Genomic DNA, 21,696 nt, shown 5'->3' with positions numbered 1-21,696 from the left:
ACTAATGAGTAGGAGCGGCACAAAATAAAACCCAGCACATTGTGCTCAGCAAGCATCCAAAGAGGAATCCACATCTGCTACTGGGGAGCAGATTGCTCTATGAGAAGTACCCATCCAGGTAGTTCATTGCCCGCCACATGGCATCTCCGCTCGCAGTAGTGTAATGGTGGAATGAGAGCTCCCAATGGACGGCCTTCAAATCCCATGTGAAAACAGAGGGCAGTTGCCTATTAGAAACTAAGCCAACCTGGAGAATGGGGTATGAAAAACAAGCAGAAACAAGGCACTGAGAGGAAACCTACCGAGGGCACTCCTCGAAAGCCATAGTCAGACCTCTCTTCACCAAGGTGAGGGGAGAGTGCACTGCTCAACCAGATCAGTTCGATTCCAGAAACCCTCCCATTTCCTGGATGAGAGTGGGGCACCATCGTTGACCTATGAGGTTCTACTGGCAACAAGGACAGTCATTGGTGCCCACCTAGTCAGACACTAGGGCCAACATGGCAACCTGGCGCAGGAAAGGACAGCAAAAGTTATCCAGCCAACCATGTTGCTGCACTGATTCATGCAAATCAAGGGCTGTATCATTGCCCCAGTCGGAGCCACGTACCAGAGAGGGTCCCCTAAGGGTTCATTCTCTCCTGATAGGGGTAGGAATCCCTGGTATCCACCCCAAAAATGGAGTGAATAGGAATGCACTCTCGGCCAAGATATCCCAGTGCACCGGCAACTGCGGCGCACAGATATGCAATGCTTTTCAGCACAAAAACACAGAGACACACATGCCAGCAGGCACCTAGTAATGGAGGTGTCCCTTCACTGGATCTGCTTCCTGCCACAGTACTCCATTTAGCAGTGGCATAGAGCACCTCCAGATGCCAGACACATAAAGGCATTAAAAGGCGCCCATGGCACTACTATCAATGGCTCCTGATAGCAATCAAGAGCCACTGAACTTGGCACAGGCAGTCTGACATGGACGGTATATCTTGGTACATGTGGAGATGGTACATGATACCAGAGATGCCCTGTATGGCACCTACTACAGTGTAATGGCACCCAAGCAGTACTACAGCACCCATGCATCCTACACAACAGAAATGGCAGATGTCCTTGGCGCCAATGGTAACACAGCTGCCCACAGTATCCAGGCACACCACGGTGCCAACAGTGATGGTAGCGCCCTAGCGGTGTGCATGGCGATTAGAAGCATAAACGACCCCCAGCTAGTGGCTATCCCACCTTCAGCAGTCCACTGATTGATGATGCTCTATGGTGGCAGTCATGTTCACCGCATTCAAGCAAGGGCAAAGGCGCTGGCTGCATTGCCCTACATTACTTGGATGCATACTTCAATGGCGGCCTCCACAGCACTCTTGGCACTTGCTGGTGTCGATGGCATCCCACAACACCTATGCACTCGATGGCGATGGGCATTCATAGCGCTCAATGACGTGGAAGGTGCCCCCGGCACCCATTGGCATACCTAATGTGTGATGGCGCCCATGGTGCCTGACAGCACGCACAGCGCTGGATGATGCCCCTGGAGCTCACCAGCACCCCAATACTCGACCCAATGGTATCAAAGTCGCTCATGACGCCTGAGGGCATCCATCGATGGCCCCATGATGCTCGAATGAACCTGTAGTACGCTGGACGGCCTCCATGGCCGCCATAGTACCAGACAGCATCATTGGCACCCATGGGGCTTGATGGTACTCATGGTGTTCACTGGCATCTATGGCGACAGATTCAATGGCACCCGTCTGCTATTCCATGGTGCTCGACCCTACACATGCCATTTGGCACTGATGGCACCCATGGGTCTTGATGGTATTAGTGGCACTTGCTAGCATCTTTGGCGCACAATGGCACCCCTGGCACTTGACAGCCGCATGCCATGTGCTTGACAGCACTCATGCTGCTCAGCAGCTTCGATGGTATCTGTGGCGCCCACAGTGCTTTATGGTGTCCCTAGTGCTCTCTGGTATCACAGGCACCCATGGTGCACTATGACCTCCACGATGCTCAATAGTGTCGATGGTGCCCCAGTGCACAATAACATCCATGGCACTTGATCCAGGGCACTGACTTGTGTCCATGGCGCTAGGTGGCATCCAAGGTGCTCGACAGCATCCTCAAGTGATTGAGGTGGCCATAGCTTGCAATGGAGCCCCTGCTGCTCAGAAGTGACTGTGGTGCACCCGACACTCAATGGACAACCAATGTCTGGCATCTGATGGCACAGGCAACCAATGCCAGGCATGACACAGATGGTGCATCAGCAAAGCTGATCACTCAGGTTCATACTCACCCTCTCTCTGAAGGAGATGCAGTTTCAAATTGATCAGACAAGCAGGAGGGGAGGGCTCCGTCATCCAGGACACAAGCTAAGGAGACTAGTGTCTAGGAGTGAGGGGAGCATAAGCTCTCATTCTCATGCGAACATCTGGTTTGAATCCCTTCACAGTCTGAGCCTCCGTCGATGTCCAGCAGTCGGTTAGAGTTTCCTGGAACTCCTGCCTGGGTAAGAATTCAGGCAAGTCCCCAGGCCAGAGGCCTACTCGATTCACACCAGACTGCACACTGCCAGTCCAAACAGGCACTTGACCAAGGCAAAAAACAAGTAAGATAAGGAGAGGGACACAGGAATAAGCTGCAGATGCATTATTTATTAAGGTGTAAAACCTCTGTCAGCTGCACAGTGCACTAGGCCCACCGTGCAGCCAACAGAGAGATGCTAGAAAGAGGAAAAAAATAACAAAAACTAAATCTAAACTACCACAAGAGAATTGAGAGAAAATAAAACACACCAAGGATCTGCCTGAAAAAAACAGCTGCTTGAAGCTCTAGAACTGTCACAGCATTAGCTGTGAGGGCAGCAAAGCTGAACCCGTGACCACACAGCTACGCGGAAAAAGAAAGAGTGAGGGACTCTGTCTGAGAGACAGGGAGGTGGCTATAGATACACATGCTCAGTAGAGCATGCTGAAAGCTCTAGAATCTTTGAAATCAAAGTTTTGTGCCGGGCTCCATCGGATGATGTTACCCATGCATGAGGACTGCCATCTTGCTTGTCCTCGGAGAAAAGAGAAGTCAGATTAAATGACTGCAGCTTGATTAGTAGGCATAAAAGCATATGTACGTTTAATGTCACATGCATACTCTGTTTATAAAATACATAAAATGTGTGCATACTTCCAAACCCCATTTCAAAATGCCCTTTTTCTATGTAGCAACAACAGTATATACTACTCCTGCCATTCTGAAAATTTGCTAGCTGTACACAGAGGCTACTTATTCATGTATAAACCGATTTTACATGCCCAACCCTCACACAAGTCTTAAATTTCACCTTCAAATTTGCTATCTCAAGTCAAGCCAATTAATGATATTTTGGGAACAAAATTAGAACAGTGAGAATATTGTCCTGGGCCCATCACATAAAGCCCAGCTCCGCCCTGCAATCTATATTTTTAAAAACTGACACGCTCCCCCACCCCAGAACCCATGGATAGAGAAGGGTATTAGGTACCCTAGGCAAACCTTACAGCCTTGCACACATGCCACGCCACACACTCCCACATCCTTTACAGACACACACAATTAAATTATGCATTTCTAATAAATTTTACATGAAAAAACATTCAAAAGTACAGTCTGCTGAGGCAAAAATAACAACATGCATATTATATTTACATGCACTCCTGTGGTGCCAACCAGAAAACTGCAAAAAAGACACTTGGAACTCCTATGGAATTAGACTTTTTGTAATATATATTGGGTGTGAACTTGGCCCTCAGAAAGCCATGAACAAACAGAATTACCATTACAATATAGTAAACCTCCCATACCAAAACAACCCTAACAACCTTATCTATGAAAAGACAACACTGCGCATATTACACCGGGTCCTAGAACACCAATAAAAACTTTTATTAGGAAATCAGGCTGCTATAGATCCCTACACAGAAGTTACATGCCAGCAAAATACTTCACACCTCAGTCACATATGCAGAACATAAGAATATAAGAAATTGCCATACTGAGTCAGACCAAGGGTTCATCAAGCTCAGCATCCTGTTTCCAACAGTGGCCAATCCAGGCTACAAATATCTGGCAAGTATCAAAACACTACGTAGATCCCATGCTACTGATGCAGGTAATAGCAGTGGCTATTTTTGAAGACAACCTGATTAATAGCAGTTAGTGGACTTCTCCTCCAAGAACTTATCCAAACCTTTTTTAAACCCAGCTAAACTAACTGCACTAACCACATCTGGCAACAAATTCCAGAACTTAATTGTGCATTGAGTTCTTGGAGAAGTCCATTAACTGCTATTAATCAAGTTGACTTAGGGAATGGCCTCTGCTATTACTGGCATCAGTGGCATGGGATCTTCTTAGTGTTTGGGTACTTGCCAGGTTCTTGTGGCTTGGTTTGGCCTCTGTTGGAAACAGGATGCTGGGCTTGATGGACTTTTGGTCTGACCCAGCATAGCAATTTCTTATGTTCTTAAATACAGAATGAAGAGATCACAAAGTATACACAGAAACGTGCTGAGAAGAACTAAACTGGAACCCACAAGCAGCCAGCCCCTACATGCAGAGCAACAAGGGAAAACCAGAAACATTACCATGCTTCAAAAAACAAATAATAAAATCAAGAAATATAAAACAATCATAATAGTAAAATCATATTCATAAAAAGAATAAATATTTCAAACAGAATATACACAATTTCCCAAACACTAAGAAAATTTCAAAACATCTGATAAATAAAAAAATCCAATAATTAAAAAATGTTCTATTCCCCCCAAAATAAATGTAATATTTTGAAAGATCAGAATTATCAAATTATACCCAATAATTAAAACTAATAAGGATTTTAAAAATCTATTGCTCTCCATACTTGTGATCTTCTGATTTCCAGTCATCCTGAGATTGTCATGGATTAGGGAAAAGAAAATTATTTCTTACCTGCTAATTTTCGTTCCTGTAGTACTAAGGATCAGTCCAGACTGTGGGTTATGCTCCCAGTCCAGCAGGTGGAGTCAGAAGCAAAAATTAGAGGGGGTTCTATATGACGTGTCCCCCTGTGCCTCAATCCTCAGTAACTAGACTTACAAAGCCAAAGAGAAGAGACGGAGGGATCAAGAATAACAATTGTTCAACCATAATGAACGAAGAATAAAAAACTAATAACAAACAACCTACAAAAGGAACTTGTTCAACTGAACTGTGTAAACAGAAAAACCCCTGGAGCCCCAGGGGGAGTTTATAAGAAGCAGAAAGAATAGGAGTGACGAGCAGAGGCTTATCCCAAAAACAACCCTTAAATGCTAGGGAGGGCGTCTGGACTGATCCTTAGTACTACAGGAACGAAAATTAGCAGGTAAGAAATAATTTTCTTTTCCCTGTACGTACAAGGATCAGTCCAGACTGTGGGATGTACCAAAGCTTCCCTACTCCGGGTGGGCCGATACCAGCCCTGCTCTCAAGACACTATCTCCAAAGGAACCGAAACCCGGAGCCCGAACATCTAAACGATAGTGTCTAGAGAAAGTATGTAGAGATTTCCAGGTGGCCGCTCTACAAATTTCTTGAGCAGACACCGAAGAACTTTCTGCCCAGGACGCAGCCTGCGCCCGGAGGGAATGTGCCTTAACCCCCAGAGGTGGTTGGCGCCCTTTCCCTATGTATGCAGCAGAAATCGCACCTTTCAACCATCGAGCAATAGTTGTCTTAGAAGCCATCTGACCCTTCCTGGGGCCAGACCATAGAACAAAAAGATGATCCGTGAGACGAAAGTCATTGGTAGATTCCAAGTACTGCATGAGACATCTTTTAACATCCAGACTACGTAGTTGTCTGGAATCAGACACGGAGAAAGAAGGGAGTTCTACCGACTGATTCAAGTGGAAAGAAGAAACCACCTTTGGAAGAAAAGAGGGAACAGTCCTTAGGGAAATACCGTCCTCTGAAATACGGAGGTAAGGTTCTCGGCAAGACAAAGCTTGGAGTTCTGAAATACGACGAGCAGAACTTATGGCTACCAGAAAGACAGACTTTAGAGTGAGGTCTTTGATGGTGGCCGTGCGTAAAGGCTCAAAAGGAGGTCCTACAAGAGCCTCGAGAACCAAATTGAGACTCCAAGAGGGACAAGGCGATCTGGAAGGAGGATTCAATTGTCGCACACCCTTAAGAAAACGAAGTATATCTGGATGAGAAGAGAGAGGAGAAATCATTCCCGTCTGCAAAAACGCTCCCAACGCTGCTACTTGCACCCTAAGGGAGTTATATGCAAGACCCATGTCAAGGCCATCTTGAAGAAAAGCTAAGACTTGAACTACCGAGGCATTAGTCGGTACAATGTCACGACCAACACACCAATCCTCAAAAACTTTCCAAACTCTGATATAAGTGACCGAGGTGGAAGTCTTTCTAGACCGCAACAGAGTGGAAATAACCGCCTCAGGATATCCTTGATGTCTCAGCTTGTGCCTCTCAAAAGCCAGGCCGCAAGACAGAAGCGATCTGCCTCTTCTAAAAATATTGGACCCTGTTTGAGAAGACGAGGAAGATGACTGAGACGTATTGGCCCTTCGCGAACTAGAAGAAGTAGGTCCGCGAACCATGGTCTCCTTGGCCATTCCGGGGCAACCAGAATTACCGGTTCTGGGTGAACTTCTATGCGACGAAGTACCCGTCCCACTAGGGGCCACGGGGGAAATACATACAGCAGAATTTGTCTGGGCCACGGGAGGACCAGAGCATCTACCCCTTCTGCCCCGTGCTCTCTTCTGCGACTGAAGAAACGAGTGGCCTTTGTGTTCTTGGCTGTGGCCATGAGATCTAGGTGGGGAGGACCCCAACGATCTTCTATGAGAATCATCGCCTCTCTGGAGAGCTCCCACTCTCCTGGATCCAGACGTTGTCGGCTGAGAAAATCCGCCTGAACGTTGTCTATGCCTGCGATGTGAGAGGCAGCTATCCGAGACAAGTGTTGTTCTGCCCACAGCATTAGCCTTTCCGCTTCCCACGCAACCAAGGGACTCCTCGTGCCTCCCTGACGGTTGATGTAAGATACCGTGGTTGCATTGTCCGAGAGAATCCTGACTGCTCTTTGACGAACAAGAGGAAGGAATCCCTGTAAGACAAGGCGAACGGCCCTTGTCTCCAACTGGTTGATGGACCACTGACTCTGCTCGTGTGTCCAAATTCCTTGAATGGAACTCGACTGGCATACCGCCCCCCAACCCGTGAGGCTGGCATCCATGGTGACTACTAACCAATCTGGTGTCTCCAAGGACACTCCCTGGGCCAGATTGTGAGGATCCAACCACCAAAGGAGACTGAGTCGAGTTGCCGGTGGAATTGGAAGAACCGCACTGTACTCGTGAGATGTCGGCTTCCAACGGGATAGCAGAGCCTTCTGTAGAGGTCGAAGATGCGCAAAAGCCCATGGGACTAGATCGATCGTGGAGGCCATAGTTCCCAGTACTTGTAGATAATCCCAGGCTGTTGGAACTTGAAGAGACAAGAAACGAAAGACCTGTTCTCTCAATGCCTGCGCTCGCTCTGGACGTAGGAACACTTTTCCCTCTCTAGTGTTGAAGTGAGCACCCAGAAAATCCAACGACTGAGATGGAGTAAGACGGCTTTTGTCGTAGTTGATTATCCAGCCCAGGGACTGAAGCAGGGACACTACCTTGTCCACTGCAAGGATCCCCTGTCTTCGGGACTTTGCCCGAATAAGCCAGTCGTCGAGATATGGATGAACCAGAATTCCTTCCCGACGAAGGGCCGCTGCGACTACAACCATAATCTTTGTAAAAACTCGAGGAGCTGTGGCTAGACCAAAAGGTAGCGCCTTGAATTGGAAATGCTGCCCTAGGATTTTGAAGCGGAGAAAGCGTTGAAAATCCGGATGGATCGGAATATGGAGGTACGCCTCCGTTAGATCCAAAGAAGCAAGAAATTCTCCTTGATGAACTGCTGCTAACACCGACCTGAGCGTTTCCATGTGAAAACGAGGTACCCTGAGTGCTCTGTTGACGGTCTTGAGGTCTAGAATGGGTCGGAAAGATCCCTCCTTTTTGGGAACCACAAAATAAATGGAGTAGTGACCTCGACCCAGCTCGGTGACGGACACTGGTCTTATCGCTCCTAAAGCCCGCAGATGCTGAAGAGTCTGACGGACGGCTTGCTGCTTGTGGAGAGAACCGCAAGGCGAGAAGAGAAATCTGTCTCTGGGGACGTAGACAAAATCCAATGCGTAACCTTGACTTAGGATGTCCAGAACCCACTGGTCCGACGTGATGCGAGCCCACTCCCTGTAAAAGAGGGAGAGCCGGCCCCCCACCCGCGGGGTCAGCTCGTGGGCTAATTTGGCATCATTGTGATGGTTTAGGGGTTGAGCGAGAGGCTGTAGCCTCTTTGCCCGTTCGCCTACCTCGAAAGGACCGATTCCAGCCTTGAGAGCGATAAGATGGAGTCCTTGAAGCTGGCTGTTGCCTGTTTGTTCGAGCGCGACGCTGGTTCCGAGATCGGTTTCTGGAAAAACTAAAAGACCTAGCCGAGCGAGGTCTGTCCTCTGGAAGCTTATGCACCGCATTCTCATTCAGGGACTTGATTATCTGGTCCAAATCCTCTCCAAAAAGGAACTTTCCCTTAAAAGGTAAAGAACCCAGACGTGTCTTGGAAGAGGAATCCGCCGACCAGTTGCGGAGCCAGAGAAGACGGCGGGCCGAAACAGCTGAAACCATTGACCGAGAGAGAACTCTAAGAAGGTCATAAAGTGCGTCCGCACCATAGGCTATCACAGACTCTAGCCTATCTGCCAGTTGAGCTTCAGCAGTAGGAAGATCCTGCGAGGTGAGTAGTTGCTGAATCCAACGTAAGCCAGCTCTCTGCGCAAGAGCAGTGCAGATAGCCGCACGCACTCCGAGAGCCGAGACCTAAAAAATTCTCTTAAGAAAAACCTCCAACTTCCTGTCCTGCAGATCCCTTAGAGCTGTACCGCCTGTTACAGGGATAGTGGTGCTTTTAGTCACCGCAGAGACCGCAGAATCCACTGTCGGTACTTTTAGGAGGTCCAGAAAATCCCCCGGAAGAGGATATAATTTTTCCATAGCTCTGCTGACCCTGAGGGAGGCCTCTGGAGTATCCCATTCCCTAGAAATCAGTTGTAAAAAACTGGGGTGTGTAGGGAAAGCTTTTGCCATAGGTCGGAGCCCCGCAAGGAGGGGGTCTCCCTTCTTAATTTTAGGGTCTGAAGGTGTTGGATCCGGGGGAGGGTCAATGTCCATTTCCTGGAGAATATGCGGAATAAGACCCTCCAATTCCTCTAGTTGGAAAATGCGAAGTACCCGTGGATCATCACCTTCAACCTGTACTGAAAGAGTAGGATCATCTCCCAATTGGTCCTGAATCACATCTCCCTGTGGAATAACAGGAGAGATCCGTGGTGGAGCCGCAGGAGGCTTGGAAGGTATCGGAGTAGAATCTATGAGGTGGTCCCCGCCCTGTGCCGAAGGTCCCCCTAATGAGGGATCCAAACGTGGAATCTTGGCAGGGGGAGGACCCCAGGGCGCACCCAAGGGCTGACCGCAGCTCTGTAAGAAAGCACGATGCATTAAAACTACAAATTCCGGAGAAAAACCTGGCAGTCCTGGAGCCAGTCCCCCCAGGGGTTCCACTAAAGAAAATTGATCACCTAAGCTTACCGTGGGTGTCAAAACGGCTGCTTGTCGAGAAACTGGGTCCCCCCGTTCCTCACAATCAGAAGCGCCCGTTTCCTCTTCAGAGAATAAAATGGCCGCCGTTCCCGCACTCAGCGGGAACGGGGCTTGCCGCTGACCAGAAGTGCCGTCTTCAACTTGGATTCCTGTGCCTTCCCCCGATGTTGTGCCAACTTTTACAGGAGGTTTGCAGGTAGAGCACAGCCCCTCGGCAGAGAGGCGGCTCACTAAACGCCCGCAGGAAGCACAAGACGACGACCGAGACATGAGGGAAGAGTCACTTCCTTTGGGGAGGCAGGAACCAGACAGCGCGGCAGAGACCTGTAAAAGGTACTAGGGATTAGCGAAAAAATCACTAAATCACCCTCCCTCCTCCTACCGACCAAAGCACTGCCGGGGAAAAGACCTCCCAGAAGGCGGCAGCCCCGCGGAATGGCGCGTCGCGGAGCTGCAGGTAGGAAACACGACGGACCCGGGAGGGAGGTGGCGAAAACTGACAGGAAAATTTTATTAAAAACGCCGCCCTCCAGTGCCACCAGAAGGGGCAAGAGGTGAAAACCACTGTTTCTGAAATAAAAATTTAAACACTTACCCCAAATAAGAGAGAAGAATAAAAAAGGTAAAGTGAACAGAAACAGAAAGTCAAACAAAGTCCTGTCAAGTACCAGACAAGAGTCTGAAATAAAGTCTATAACTAATTAAATTCTTTTTTTTTTTTAATATTCTTAATCCCTCAAGAGAATAGGAAAGACCTAAAGAGGCTGTGCTGGGGACTGAACAGTCCACTGCTCACACCTGCTGGAGTCAGAAGATACTGGGGATTGAGGCACAGGGGGACACGTCATATAGAACCCCCTCTAATTTTTGCTTCTGACTCCACCTGCTGGACTGGGAGCATAACCCACAGTCTGGACTGATCCTTGTACGTACAGGGAAAGTAGAGATACCCAAATTTTATCTACTCTCTCACACATAAACACAATAACACATTCATTCTCTCACGCACTCCTTCTCTCTAACGTATAATGTATCTCAGAGGGAGCCTGTGTATGTGTGTATAAGTGTGCCTATGCAAGCCTGTGTGTGACACACGGGCTCTCACAGGCATACAAACGTACACACAGGCTCTCATACAAACACACACATAGGTTCTCACACAGACACACACATACATGTACAAACACACAGGCTCTCAGACACAAATGCTCTCAGTCCCTCACATACTTACACACATGACCTCCTGTCATCTTTGGGCCGTGGTGGGATGAGCTCTACCACAGTCCACTGGCCTTCCTGATTTTGGGGGGGGGGGGGGGGGGCCGGGGGAGGAGAACAGAAGCTATGTGCACGTGCAGGCATGCACACACACGCAAACAGAAGACGAGCCTCTCCGACAGCCGCTTGAGCACCAGCGGTTTGCAGCCTCTCTCCTTCTGCGGCTGCCAGCGGCCCCATGGCCTCTCCTGCTGCTGCCAATTCACTGCCTCCCCATGCAAATGCACGGTATACACACCGGGCCTAGGCTCTTGCCATTTATTTGGGACTTGGACTGGCCACTGTTGGAAACAGGATTCTGGGCTTGATGGACCCTTGGTCTGACCTAGTATATAGCATATCCTATGTTCTTATGTGAGGATGCTTGTTTGTTTGTGAAAGAATGAGCCTATGTGAAGGGATGTTTGTTTGTGTGTGAGAGAGAGAGAGAGTCAAGGAGCCAATTTACAGAGGTGTGTGTGAGAGAGATATGGGAGGCCTGTGTGAGGGTGTATGCGTGAGAGAGAAAGGAAGCCTCTATGGGTGTGCGTGCAAAAGAGAGGAAGCCTATGCGAGAGAGAGAAAGGAGCCTTTATGATAGGGTGTGTATGTGCGAGAGAGAGCAGGGAGCCTGCGTGAGGGTCAGTACCCAGAGAGGGGTCAAACTCTGGGAGTGGAGATAGGCTCAACCCCCTTCTACTCTATCAGGGAAGGGGAGAGATAGGGGAGGGTGGAGGAGCTGGGGGGCCTGAGAAGCCAAAGGGAAAGAAGATCTTCCAGGGATGTAGGGAGAGAGGGTGGAAGGGACACACAATATGCTTCTAGAGAAATTCTGCTCAAAATATTTAAAAATCTGCATCTTTAATTAATAATTTAAAATGTAATACAGAAAAAAGTTCATTACTTAAAGACTGTCATGTTATTTTGACCAATATAAAAAATGCAGAATTTTGCAGAATTTTCAATTTTTGTGTGCAGAATTCCCCCAGGAATAGTGTGCAGAATTCCCCTAGGAATACAATATACATCAGAGGACCAGATTCCACCTACAAAGTCTCCTCCCCTGCCATCGTGCACGGGCCTGGCTTCCCCTATTACAGTGAGGCCCCCCAGCAGCCTGGTCACAGCATGAACATGACTAGCCATAAAGTTGTTCTTTGAATGATTTGATGTCAAAGGAATTTCATGACATTATTAATATGTATTGTGTTGCTTCTTCTATTTACAGATGCAGTGCTAACAGTCCTCTCCATGCACATACAACCCCATTATTCCCCTCACATGTTGAATTAGTAAAGATTTTTAGATTCAGGTTTTAAGTTTATTTATATGATAAATTGTTGCCCTCAGTTTGTAAACTACAAGTTTCAAATCAATCCTGTGCTCCCAATAAAAACTTTCAAGATCTTTCTCCAAGAAGGAGTACAATGATAGCAGAGTTACCTGTTCTTCTGAATGTTATGGAACTTCAGATAGGACAAAACTGCCAGCAGAATGAAAAAAATTAAGATAGATTCCAGAAGCATCAGCCTGGACTGTGTGATCAAGGAGTTCTCTGTGTAAAAAGCAATGCAACAGGGTCAACTATTGATACAACAGGAGAATAACATGGCTCAGAGTTTTTTCCCTTCCCCAAAAGAATAACCAACACACTTTTTCTTCTGTACAATAAGTCAGGACCCACCTAACAGAATGAGCAGTGCAGCTCCCAGTGCTGTACTGTGTGAGAAGTGCAACTCCAACACAATTTGATACACTATGGGGACACAGAGTCCACCTGCGACTGCAGGCAGGAATCGCAAGGACCACACAGGCACATTGTTACTGTATTCTGAAATATAATGAAAGGCAAGCATCAATATTACCTTTAGCTCCCACATTTCTGCAAGGCCAGGTAGAAATTTTCCAAGTTATACTCTTCTAGTACCAAAGGAACCCATGTTCTCCTAAATATATTCCCTATTGGACACCTAAGAGCAAGCACCAGATGAGGAAAGTGGTGGCAGCACAGAACTTTGTGTGCCCTGCCTGGAATGCAGGCCGTACAAGCAGAGATCATCAGAAGTGTTCCATTACTCTCAGCTTTGGGAAAGAAAGCTTCACATACTTTAGCAGGAGAAGGGAGGCATATGGGAGGCTAAGAGGAAAGAAAAAGGACTACACAGGTGTGAGAAAAAGCATCTACATGGCATGAGGCACGAGAATTTTGGGTATTTACTCTTTTCTAAATGTAAATCATCACTTGGATTCAAATGTCAGGTCTAATCTCTAACGTGTGGCCTTGCAAGAAAATATAGACATCATTAATTTCAATAAACATCTTTCTGCCAACCTTTCACAATGTTCTAGAAATTAAATTATATAATGTAATATTTAGTGCCTTTAAGGCACTTTACAGACAAAGAACACTTATGCCCTGCTACATATGACTCTCATTTTATCTACCTCAGAAGGATGAATGCTCAAGCTTGCCAGGCTAGGATTTGAACCTGTAAGGCAGAAGTTAAGCCAAATGTTACTAGTAGATGCACTTGAAGCAGTGCTATCTCTGTGACTTGAAATAAAATTAAACAGTTCTCACCTGCTCCAATTCTGTTCCACAAAAAGTTCCCATCAAATCCTCCCATGTACCCTAAAAAGAAGAGGTATGTCACTATACAAATATTAGGCTGTCTGCAACAACCTGTGACACTGTCTGTGCTGTTAGTCCTTCCCCCTTGTTTAATGTTATAATTCTCTTATTAGAATGAATCTGAAGGCGCTTGCTTTAGCAGAGCGAAGTGCACAGGCACAGCTGGGTACATACCTTCTCTCCTGCTCACAGAACTATGTAACACAACTTCTGCTTATTTCTAGGGGCAATATTTCCTTTTCTGACCCTGGAACTCCTACCTCCTAGAGCCAGCAGCATGTGGCCAAGTGGGGGCCCGCTGTCATCCAGAAAAAATATTTGTTTCATGTACAGAGAGATGAATTGTCCGTAATAAACTTCATCAAACCTGAAACAGCAAAGAATCAGAGCAAAGTGTAATTTTATTTTCAAATACAATAAAAGCTACAGAATGGCAATAACAAAAACTCCAAGGCCTCCACAGCAAATAAGATATTATCAGTTCATGCCAATGTGCGGTGCCTGTGTGATGACAGCAAATGCTGTATGTTTGGATTTTAGATTTGATTACTCACCCATTCTAAACTCAGGCCTGAGGCCACTTACACTACAGGAACAGTTGGCAGGCCCCAACCCCAGAAGGCCTTATTTACTAAGCATTTTTCCCAGATACAAACTTGGAGAAAGTCTTTAGTAAACAGGCCCCTAAGTTTGTACCCGAGGCAATGCAGAGTGAAGCAACTTGCACAAGGTCACAAGGAGAGTTAGGAAGTGAAGTGGGATTTGAACCCTCATGTCCCTGGTTCTCAGTACGATGCTCTAACCACTAGGTTATTCCCTAGATCCTGAGATGCGGAGCACTCAGGAGAAGTGAACTCTCATAAAGCACCACCACAGGAGAACTAATTCTCCTATTACCAACCACATCTGCTACTTGTGAGCCCCCAATTTAAAAGAAGAGATGACCTATTTTATCACACTGTGGTGCTGGGCTTCAGGGAAGCAATTGTCTTTGCTCCCAAATGGTAAAAGGTAACATATCTTAGTCTACCTGACCTCTTACAGTAAAGATATGCTAATGTTATTTTCATTATTGTTGACTAAATTAATCTGTAAGAAAGAGCATAAAGACTAGGTCCCCCTAGCACCCTCGCTACTCTTAATTTAATCGAATTTTTGTTTAATTATTATATTACCCTAAGTCATTCTTATTAGTGACAACTCCAAGTTATTCTGTAGGAAAGTACACAAAGACTAGGTCCTCCCTATCACCCTTTCTACTCTTTAATTAAGCTCATAGTAGCAAGTAATGTTAATGGAGAAATTACTTACCTGATAATTTCATTTTCCTTAGTATAGCAGATGGACTCAGGACCAATGGGTATAGTGTACGCCTGATAGCAGTTGGAGATGGATCATATTTCAATCTGACGTCAGCCCTAGTGCAGCTCTTCAGTATTCTCCTCGAAAAGCAATTGTGGATATATGCATGACTGAAAACTTGAATAACTTGATTAACTTTATAACTTGGTTAACTTGATTAATTTGAACTGGTTGAATTGGTTATAGCTGGAGACCGCCAGTGCCCTCAACCGAGAAACATTGACACCCGGTAGGATGGGTGTCCTAGTTGGAGGGAAGCATGGCTTACCCGTGACTCACTTGCTATCGGGGATGTCACTCGAGAATTCCATGAATAACAGCAGCCATGGGTGGGATGCTGAGTCCATCTGTCTACACTAAGGAAAACAAAATTATCAGGTAAGTAATTTCTCCATTTCCTAGCATGTAGCAGATGGACTCAGGACCAATGGGATGTATAAGAGCTACTCCTGAACTGGGTGGGAGGCTGCCCTTGTAAATGCTGTGTCCTCTCGAGCCTGAACATCCAGGTGGTAAAACCTGAAAAAGGTGTGGATGGAGGACCATGTCGCCGCCCGACAGATCTCAGTGGGTGACAGCATATTGGTTTCCACCCAGGTCACCTCCTGGGCTCTAGTGGAATGGGCCTTGACTTGTAAAGGCGGTGGCTTGCCTGCTTCTACGTAGGCTGCCTTGATGACTTCTTTGATCCAGCGGGCTATGGTTGCTCATGAGGCCACTTCCCCTTGCTTCTTCCCGCTGTGAAGGACGAATAGATGGTCCGTCTTTCGTACGGATTCTGACCTTTCCAGGTACCGGACTAGGAGTCTGCCGACATTGCGGTGGCGTAGGCTGCGAGACTCTTCCGGATTCTTACGCTCATCTGGCGATGGTAGTGAGATGGTTTGGTTAAGATGAAGTGAGAAACCACCTTGGGGAGGAAGGATGGGACCGTGCGTAACTGGATGGTTCCTGGAGTGAGTCTGAGGAACGGCTCCCGGCAGGACAGTGCTTGTAGCTCGGAGATACGACGGACCGAACAGACTACCACCAGGAAGTCTGTTTTCAATGTTAATAGTCGGAGAGACAGGCCGCGAAGAGGTCTGAAGAAGGCTCCTGCTAAGAAATCTAGGACCAGGTTGAGGTTCCATAGAGGCACCGGCCACTTTAGGGGTGGTCGGATCTGCTTGACTCCTTTCAGGAAGCGGGAGACATCCAGGTGAGAGGCTAGGCTGCCGCTCTCACTCTTGGTTCTGTAGCATGACAATGCAGCCACCTGTACCTTGATGGAGTTGAGAGACTATCCCTTCTGTAGGAATTCCAAAATCGCAGGAATTTTGACTGAGCGTGGAATGATGTCACGGTCCTTGCACCAGGCTTCGAATACTCTCCAAATCCTTATGTAAGTTAGGGATGTGGAGAACTTGCGTGCTTGGAGCAGGGTGTCAATTACTGCTCCCGAGTATCCGCTCTTCCTCAGGCGAGTCCTCACAACGCCCAGGCCATACAAGAGAATCGAGCTGGATCCTCGTGGAGGATCAGCCCTTGTTGGAGCAGGTCACTGTGTGGTGGTAGCGGGAGAGGGCTCCCTGTCAGCGGCCTTCACATGTCTGCGTACCACGTTATTCTTGGCCAGTCCAGGGCCACTAGAGGTACTGGTCCCTTGTGGTGTTCTATCTTGTGGATGATTGCGCTCAATAGGGGCCATGGTGGGAAGGCGTATAATAGAGTTTCCTGTGGCCAGGTCTGTACCAGGGCATCGATTCCCTAGGACTGAGGTTCCCGCCTGTGGCTGAAGAAGCTGGGCACTTGGGCGTTGGACCGATTTGCCAGGAGGTCCATGGTTTGTGTTCCCCAACGGTTTACTATCAATTGGAATGCTGTGGTTGACAACCTCCATTCTCCTGGGTCTAGACTTTCTCTGCTGAGGTAATCCGCAGCGACGTTGTCTTTCCCCGCGATGTGGATGGCAGAGATCTCCTGAAGGTTCACTTCCGCCCATGACATTAGGGGGTCTATTTCCAGAGAAACTTGTTGGCTTCTGGTTCCTCCCTGACGGTTGATGTAGGCCACTGTTGTGGCATTGTCCGACATTACTCTGACTGATTTGTCTTGGAGTCTGTGACCGAACCGTAGGCAGGCTAGTCTGACTGCCCGGGCTTCTAGGCGATTGATGTTCCACCCTGACTCTTTGTTCCATTGCCCCTGGGCGGTTATCTCCTGGCAGTGTGCTTCCCATCCTTGTAGGCTGGCGTCCGTGGTGAGCAGGATCCAGGTTGGTGAGGATAGTCTTACTCCCTGGCTCAGATGGCCTTCTTGTAGCCACCATCGTAGTCGAGTCCAAACTTTTTCCGGGAGCTGAAGAAGTATGGTGTAGTTCTGGGACAGCGGATTCCATCGTGATAGTAGTGAGCGCTATAGGGGTCTCATGTGAGCTCTTGCCCATGGTACTACTTCCAGCGTGGATGCCATGAGGCCGAGGACTTGGAGGTAGTCCCATGCCGTGGGGCGAAGCTCGCTCAACAGGGTTCGCAACTGGGTCATCAGTTTTGATCTCCTTGCAGTGTCAGGATGACTTTGTCTTGTTTGGTGTCAAACCGGACTCTCACGTATTCTAGAGACTGGGAGCAGCTCTTGTTTGTGTTGACAACCCACCCGAGGCTCTCCAGTAGAGTTTTGACTCTGTTGGTCGCCTGGTGGCTTTCCTCTGGGGATTTCGCCCTGATCAGCCAATCGTCTAGATAAGTGTGCACGAGGATTCCTTCCTTCCTCAGTGTTGCTGCCACTACCACCATGATCTTGGTGAACGTCCGGGGTGCTGTGGCTAACCCAAATGGTAGTGCCCGGAACTGGTAGTGACTGTCCAGGATCGTGAAGCGTAGAAAACGCTGATGCTCTTGATGGATCGGAATGTGTAGGTAGGCTTCCGACAGATCCAGGGATGTAAGGAACTCTCCCGGTTGTATCACCCTTATTACAGAGTGTAGGGTTTTCCATGCGCAAGCAAGGAATCTTCAGATGGCGGTTGACCAACTTGAGGTCCAGGATGGGCCGGAACGTTCCTTCTTTCTTGGGAACGATAAAATAGAATAATGTCCAGTATTTATTTGTTGTGCAGGCACCGGTGTTATAGCCTCTAAGGCTAGCAATCTGGTTAGTGTAGCTTCCACTGCCATCCTCTTGAAAGGGTCGTGGCAGGGGGATTCCACAAACTTGTCCGGAGGGGGGGGGGGGGGGGTGGAAATCCAGGTAATATCCCTCTCGAATAATGGCTAGGACCCACTTGTCTGAAGTTATCTTGACCCATCTTTGGTAGAATAGGGCAGGTCTGCCCCCCATGGCTTCTTCCTTTGGACGGGTCGGCTGATTTTCATTGTGGGGTGCGGCTAGGGCCTGGGCCCGAGCCGGCTCCCTTTTTGTTGTGCTTGTTCCGAAAGGACTGGTTCCTGCCTGCGGAGCGAGCCGCTTGATATGTGCTTCTGTATGGGTTGAAACGCTGTGATCCTCTGCCCCTGGAAGTTCGGGTGAAGGGTCACTGGTTTCTCCTATTCCTGTCCTCCAGTGGCCACGGTAGTGGGGATTTGCCCCATTTGTTGGCTAGTTTCTCTAGTTCGCTTCTGAACAGGAGGGTTCCCTTGAATGGCATCCTTGTGAGTCTTGTTTTGGAAGATGTGTCGGCCGACCAGTTTCGGAGCCAGAGTTGTCTTCTGGCTGCCACTGCTGATGACACTCCTTTAGCTGTGGTGCGCACCAGATCAGAAGCGGTATCCATGAGGAATGATACTGCTGGTTCCAGGGCTTCCCCAGGAGTGTTGTTCCTGGTCTGTGATAAGCAGGCACTTGTCACCATGGCACAGCAGGCTGCGATCTGTAGAGAAATAGCGGAGATGTCAAAAGACTGTTTGAGGATGGATTCCAGATGTTTGTCTTGAGCATCCTTGAGTGCTGCTCCTCCCTCAACTGGGATAGTAGTGCGCTTCGAAACCGCGCAGACCATGGCATCCACTTTTGGACATGCCAGGAGATCTTTGGCAGCTGGGTCCAGAGGGTACATTGCTGCCAGGACACGCCCCCCTTTGAACGTAGTCTTCGGGGCATCCCATTCCAGGTCAATTAGCTGCTGGACGGCTTGTAATAGTGGGAAATGACAGGAGGTCTGACAGAGTCCCTCTAGTAAGGGATTCGTCTTAGGTTCCCCCGAGGCACTTGTGCCCGGGATAGCGAGCTCTTTCAAGCTGTGTGTGACCAGGTCTGGAAGCTCGTCCTTGTTGAAGAAGCGCCTCATGGTTCGGTGGGGCTCTGTCCCCGGAGGGAGGTCCCCTTCCTCCAGTGGTTCTAATTCCTCATCTGAGTTGTCCGTGTCCCCGAAGGTGGGGCTTCTGGGCATTGGAATCACTTCCCTGGGCATAGAGGGTCCCAGGATGTTGAGGTCCTCTGGCAGAGATTGTGGCCGTATTATCGGAGGCCCCGGTTGCATGTGGACAAAGGTATGCAGGCCTTTGAAAAATTCCATCCAGGAGATAGATGCTGGGTCTAAATTAAGAGGCGCTGTGTCCCTGGGGAGGCCCGTTTGAGGGAGGGTCCTGCTGGGAGACGCTAGGTCCAGCGTACTGTTTGAGAAGCTGGAACCCGGTACCGGCTGGGGATGGCTATGGGCTGGATCCCCCAGGGCCTCCTCGCATTGTATACACAGGGCCGTGGCCTCCTCATGCTATGCAGCTCTAATGTGGCATGCTGGGCAAAGGCCCTGAGCTTCTTTTCCGGTGGTGCCATGGCTTGTGCGCGTAAACTACAGGGCCCGGGTGGCTTAGTTATACGCTCCAGTGCGTCGAAGTTGTGCGTGTAGGATTGGTATGCGCTCAGGGAGATGTGCGCACTGTTGTGCGCGCAGATTGAAGTTGTGTGCCTGGCACAGTAAACGCGTGGCTATGCGCGTCGCTTGTGTGTACGGTACTTGGCCGCGCGACGTTGTGTGCACGGTTCAGGGCAGCAGACACGTCAAGACGGTGATGGCGACCATGTGGACAATATGGCGACCACCTTGGAGGGTCTCCACGTGGGAGGACCCTTGGATCTGACCGGAGTCTAGCCCTGCTAGGGCAGATCAACCTGGTGGCACTGGTCCTGGCTGGCGACCTGTGCGACTCCTCGAGCTTCGGAGACCAGAGACTTTTAAATAGATTTCTACCTTACCTTGTCTCGGCGCTTCTCGATCTCGTTCCGGGAGGTCTCCAGCTGCGAGGGGAGAGGGAAAATACCTTCACCGCCGTGCTTGAAATTGGACCTGCTGCCTCTCAGCCTCACCCGATGTCGGGGGCTAGGTCCCCGCCGAGGGTCATTCGACGGTCCGAGGCTTACCTCAGAGGGATCGCGGAAAACACCTCGGGAATTCTCGACTGGGGGAGGGACCCAATGGGTGTCACCGCAGGAGAGCGGGGCTTGTCTGTCGAGGTAAAATTTCTTCTTGTTTTGGAGTCTGCGAAATAATGCGACAAGGCGATAGCAAAAGCCAGAAGAATGCTGGGATGCATAGAGAGAGGAATATCGAGTAAGAAAAGGGAAATGATTATCCCCTTGTACAGGTCCTTGGTGAGGCCTCACCTGGAGTACTGTGTTCAATTCTGGAGACCGTATCTACAAAGAGACAAGGACAAGTTGGAAGCTGTACAGAGAAGGGCGACCAGGAAGGTGGAGGGTCTTCATCGGTTGACGTACGAGGAGAGATTGAAGAATCTAAATATGTACACCCTGGAGGAAAGGAGGAGCAGGGGTGATATGATTCAGACTTTCAGATACTTGAAAAACTTTAACGATCCAAAGACAACGACAAACCTTTTCCGACAGAAAAAAATCAGCAGAACCAGAGGTCACAAGCTGAGGCTCCAAGGAGGAAGACTAAGAACCAATGTCAGGAAGTATTTCTTCACGGAGAGAGTGGTGGATGCCTGGAATGCCCTTCCGGAGGAAGTGGTGAAGTCCAAAACTGTGAAGCACTTCAAAGGGGTGTGGGATAAACATTGTGGATCCATCAGGTCCAGAGGACACGTATAAAATAGCAGGTAGCAAAACAATGCACGGAGCGGCAGTAGCCACAGAGGCATTCACGGAGCGGGATGCCAGTGGCCAGTGGTATGTGTTCCACCTTCATGGAGCAGAAGGATGGAGGGCTGTCATCTTCCAATTAAATTTAAAAAAACCCAAAAAAACAGGGATGGGATCCATCAGGTCTAGAGGACGCATATAAAGAGCAGGTAGTAAAACACTGCACGGAGCTGCAGTAGCCACAGAGGCATTCACGGAGCGGGATGCCAGTGGCCAGTGGTAGGTGTCCACCTTCACGGAGCGGAAGGATGAAGGGCAGCCATCTCCCAATTAAAAAAAAAAAAGAAGAAAAAAACAGGGATGGGTTCATGGGCTATAGGTATTACCAATTATTAGGCTTTTCAATATTTGATGATAGTTAATGTGACTTTCAAGGCATACTTCACTTTCAATGCATATCCAGCATAGCTCCCTGCTTCAACGACAGGGGAGAAGAAAAACTAATACTTCACACACATCCAGCATTGCCCTCTGCTTCATGGCAGAGAGCTATGCTGCCGCTTACCCAACTAATCAAACTTAATATTTCACTTGGAAGCAGCTCCATCACTGCTCTCTACATTAATAGTGGGGGTGAAAAGGGAATTAGAACATAAGGTTACTAAGAGCCAAGAGAAACAGATA

At 48.5% G+C, this 21,696-nt stretch overlaps 1 protein-coding gene across 8 annotated transcripts in view; it reads right to left on the bottom strand.

Annotated features, from left to right (window-relative positions):
- The window catches only part of POMT1 (protein O-mannosyltransferase 1), a 126,741-nt gene that overhangs the window by 86,628 nt on the left and 18,417 nt on the right, over nt 1–21,696 (bottom strand). For 7 of the 8 annotated variants that reach the window (XM_029614080.1, XM_029614081.1, XM_029614084.1 and 4 more), the window contains 4 exons: nt 13,890–13,996; nt 13,579–13,629; nt 12,682–12,828; nt 12,441–12,552 (listed from right to left, as the gene is read on the bottom strand). In XM_029614080.1, coding sequence (XP_029469940.1) covers nt 12,441–12,552; nt 12,682–12,828; nt 13,579–13,629; nt 13,890–13,996 — 417 coding nt within the window. Of the gene's footprint in view, nt 1–12,440; nt 12,553–12,681; nt 12,829–13,578; nt 13,630–13,803; nt 13,997–21,696 lie in introns of those variants that run through there. The other variant, XM_029614088.1, reaches the window with a different exon arrangement.

This window comes from Rhinatrema bivittatum, chromosome 8 (assembly GCF_901001135.1).
Source record: "Rhinatrema bivittatum chromosome 8, aRhiBiv1.1, whole genome shotgun sequence".
Classification (NCBI taxonomy): Eukaryota; Metazoa; Chordata; class Amphibia; order Gymnophiona; family Rhinatrematidae; genus Rhinatrema; species Rhinatrema bivittatum.
This window is presented reverse-complemented; position numbering and strand designations above follow the sequence as displayed.